This window comes from Malurus melanocephalus, unplaced genomic scaffold, assembly GCF_030028575.1.
Source record: "Malurus melanocephalus ecotype Western Australia unplaced genomic scaffold, MMel_1.1 scaffold_30, whole genome shotgun sequence".
NCBI lineage: Eukaryota > Metazoa > Chordata > Aves > Passeriformes > Maluridae > Malurus > Malurus melanocephalus.
Genome location: NW_026623262.1, coordinates 1,460,515 through 1,464,726, shown reverse-complemented (window position 1 = coordinate 1,464,726; position 4,212 = coordinate 1,460,515). Strand labels below are relative to the sequence as shown.

The window sequence follows — 4,212 nt, the reverse complement described above, 5'->3', positions numbered from 1 at the left end:
TCCAGAGGTTAAAAACATTAAACACCAGGTCTCTCAGCTCTCCCCTTAATCTTGAATTAACAGAACTGTTCGTAAATATTTACGGGTCCTTCATTTTAATGGTTGCTCTTTAAACAAAGCATTTTTTACAATGAACTTCATCTCAATTATCTTGATAAAGCCATGTGTGTTTATAAATGCAGAAGGCATGAGGTGCGTTGCTAAATGAGCCCAACAAAGTCGAACGTTTGGCAGCAGCCGTGTCCCCCCCACCAGAGCTTCCATCTTCCCAGTTGGGGAGCACAGAGATTAGAAGCGACGCACCAGTTAGGGAAAAATTATTAAAAAAATAAAAAATAAAAAACATATTTAACCGAATAGGCATTATTGTGCTTCCTCGGCAGCTGGGGACTGCTGTGAAAACGTTTCCTAAACGGTCCCAAGGGATCTCTGAGGTTTGAAAGAGCGCTGGTACCTGAGGCCCGGCTGCGGGCGCACCTACCCGGCCTCTCGGCACTGACCGCTAGAGCAAAGCGGGCCGGCCGAGGCCAGGGAGGGTGCCAGAGGGGCTGCCCGCCGGCAGCGAGGCCCGGCTTCCCCGCAGCCCCGTCCCCGTCCCCGTCCCTCGGGCCGCGGGGGCTGCGCGGCGGCGCGGGGCGCATTGCGAGGGGCGCACAGATTTCTCCTCTCACCGCAGCGCTGTCGTTCGGTCACGGCAGACTTTATTGTGTAATAACTGACAACAATTACAACAGGTCCGTAGCTCGAGACATGGGGCGGGTAATTAATACAACAGTCACCGGGGGCAGGGACGGCAGCGAGCCGGGGACCGGGAGGCGTTAGGCCTGTGGCGAGCGGCTCCAAGGATAAGAMAACCTCCTAACAGTGCACTGGGAGGGGAGGGGGGGAAGTAGCTCGTGGCCTCTCTGTGGCATCTATTGCGAAGGATTCAGACCTAGAAAGCAGAAGTTTGGGGAAAGATCTCCTCTTAGTAGATGGTGGACAGCACAGCAACCCCCACTGATTTAAGCGACTGTAATTTATTATGTATTTTATTATCGTAATTATAATTAATTTCCTCACCTTTATTTTGGCAAAATAACTATCTAGTCTACATCACTTTTAAGAAACATGTCCAACATTTAACATCATATAAAGCTCCCAAAGCTAACGTGCACTCACAATATTGTCATCTAAATGGTCTAGGAAGAAAGAGGGGAGTATCAAGAGACTCTGAAAAACACGTTGTCGAGCAAGACAAAATTTCCCAAAATACCTGACATAGACCACGTTTCACTTCTATTAAAAAAAAAAAAAAAAAAAAAAAAGAAAAAAAGAAGGGAAAGAGGGGAAAGGGGGGGGGGGGGGGGGGGGGGGGGGGGGGGGGGGGGGGGGGGGGGGGGGGGGGGGGGGGGGGGGGGGGGGGGGGGGGGGGGGGGGGGGGGGGGGGGGGGAGAAAGGTCGTTAAATTAATTTAACGAAGGATGGACTGTTTTCACAACTTTGGAGGAATTATCATAAAAGTCTTAATGCCCCAGTCTGTTTACTGTACAAATGATGTCTTGATGGTAGGTGGTTATGTGGAGTCTTTTATGGGTGCTTGTTGCTGCTTGCACTGGGGTAGGCGTCTAGACGTTTTTATAGGTTAGTAAAACTATCAGTTTTGCACATTCGAGCCTTACAGGTTTCGGCAATAAATCAAAGGGGCAATTTCTTTCTTTCTTTCTCTCTCTCTCTCTCTCTTTCTTTCTTTCTTCCTTCCTTTCTTGCTTTGCTTCCTTCCTTCTCTCTTTCCTTCTCTCTTTCTTTCTTTTTCTCCCTCTTTCTCTGCCTCTATCCCTGTCTCTATTCTTCTCTCTGTCCCCCCCATTCCCCGTTTTGCTTTGTTTTTATTTTTCTTTTATTTTCTTTCTCTTGCGTGGTTTTGGGTTTTTTTGGGGTTTTTTTTCTTTTTTTTTTTACTTACTTGGGTCAAGTTGCTGCTGTTTCTCCTCCTTCAGATCGCTGCTTGGGCTGGGGTTGTGGCTGCAGGCGGCGGGGTCCTTGGAGCTGCCGGCAGGCGCTTTCTCCCGGGGCTCCTGGAGGAAGGAGCTGCACGTGTACTCGGGCACACCGATCCCTTGGGACTCCCGGGACGAGGAGCACTCAGTCCTTTTGGAGGAGGAGGAAGAGGAGGAGGAAGACGAGGAGGCGGCTGCTCCCGTCTCCGGCTTTATCCCGTAGTGGCGCCCGTTGGAGGAGCCGGAGCTGGACGCGGAGCCGCCGCTGCCGCTGCCTCCGCTGCCGCCGCCTCCTCCTCCGCCGCCGCCGCCGCCCGGGAAGCCCGGGAAGGGCTCAATCCAGGAGCGAACGTAGCGGCCGGCGTCGGCTGCCCCTAAGTGGGGCTGGTGCATGTAAGGGTGGTAGATCCCGGTCATTGCCGCAGACGGCTGGTGGTGAACAGTGGACCAGGAGGTGGAAAACACGGTGGATTTTGGTGCAAAGCTACAAGAGGAAAAATCTGAACTCTCTGCAACACCTGATGGCCTGGAGGTCGCACTGTGACCTCCCTGGACGAATCTACTCCCATAAACTTCTTCGCTTTCATGGCCTATGAGAGAATCGACATAATAGTTACTTATGGTGCCACTAGACGACATTTTAGGCTCCCCTCTTAGTCATATAAAAGGTTACACTGTTAACTGTATATGATACCCTCCCGGAGAACAATCGTAGTATTTTGCAGACTGCAACCCTCAACCATTGGTTGCGGAGCCCACGTGATCATATTTACCAATACTGCGAGTAAATCAATCCGCTAAACTGGGGCTGCTGTGATTAAAAAAAAAAAATCATCATCAACAACGTCCCCGCACGGCGCGCCGCACCGCCTGCGCCCCCGCACCGCGCCGGGACCGCCCGCCCTGCCCGCCCTGCCAGCCCTGCGTGCCCGCTTGCCCGTCCGCCCTGCCCGTCCTGCCCTGCCCTCCCCTCCCCGCTCGCCTGCGTGCCCTGCTCGCCCCGCTTGCCTGCGTGCCCTGCTCGCCCCGCTCGCCTGCGTGCCCTGCTCGCCCCGCTCGCCTGCGTGCCCTGCTCGCCCGCCCGCCTTTGCTGCCCGCCTGTCTGCCCTGCCTGCCCGGGGCGCGGCGGGCGTGGCCGCGCTGGCAGCCCACGGCCGCGGCGGGTGCGGACTATTTCTTCACCTTCTCTGAGTGATTTCTGCCATTCATTTCTTAATCAATGAGAGGCAGGGTGTTTAAATAAATCCAACAGCCTTGGCTTGCTAATCACACTCCAAGCTGCTGAGGGAACCCGCTGGGAAAGGGGGATTCTTGCCTGTAAAAACAAACCATCGCAAGCTGGGACTGTAACGACTTCTCATAAAACAGGAAAATGTTACAGTTAAAGCACATTGCGGTACTTCCATATTTCAGAGCATGTGCGGGTATTATTATCCRCTCCCTCCACCCCCGGACAGAAAGTTTCCATGGAAAGAATACACTTTTAAAAAGAGATGCCCATTGTGTTGTTTTAAAACAGGTGGAAGACCTCTGTAATGATTTTATGCCTTTCAATAAAAATTTTATGAGGTGTATTTGATTATAGATTAATGTGTCCCTAATAAAATGGACGGATGGAAACAGCAAAGCCTGTGTCTCCGAGCACAACTGGCGTGTGGCTGAACACATGCTCCTCTATCTGCGGAACTTTGGGGCTACACAGCTCTAACACAGCCCCCCTTAAGGTGCCCAGTGCGGCCCGGGAGGGACGGGGGGCAAAGGCAAGCCGGAGGAGGCCGCCGGGCCCCGCAGCTGACAGCGGGCAGGGGCCGCACAAGCGGACAGGCTGCAGCCCGGGGAGGGCGCGGGGCTGGCGCTGACCCCAGCCCGCCGGCAGAGCTGTCTCCTCCGCCCCTAGTTCAGGGGGAGCCACGTTCAATGCCTACGTGAGATTTTTTGCCTGCTTTGCTTCCTTCTCCATGCCTTCCCTCTCCTCCCTTCCCTCCCGGGCTGGTTTTACTTCCCCGAGCGAAAGGATTCCCAGTTAGTATYGAAAAGTGGATTACCCATGGTCTTCTGCCCACGCCGGCTTCCCCGGGCGAGGGACGGTGACTGTGTCGGGATCTGGAGGAAACGCAGAGAGTTAGTGGCGAGCCCGCAGCACGGCCCGCCGAGGGCACRGACAGCAGCGCTGGGAAAACAGTTCCTACTCGCAGGCCATTATGAGGAAGGGACTGAAATTCCTGTTTATTTC

General features: G+C 54.0%; 1 protein-coding gene across 1 annotated transcript; it reads right to left on the bottom strand.

Moving 5' to 3' along the window:
* Nucleotides 1-1,447: 1,447 nt before the first annotated feature.
* HOXD9 (homeobox D9) lies at nt 1,448-2,839 on the bottom strand. Its single transcript, XM_057363702.1, has one exon. It carries the CDS (start codon nt 2,616-2,618, stop codon nt 1,938-1,940), a length of 681 nt encoding a protein of 226 aa, XP_057219685.1. The 5' UTR covers nt 2,619-2,839; the 3' UTR covers nt 1,448-1,937.
* Nucleotides 2,840-4,212: the final 1,373 nt, after the last annotated feature.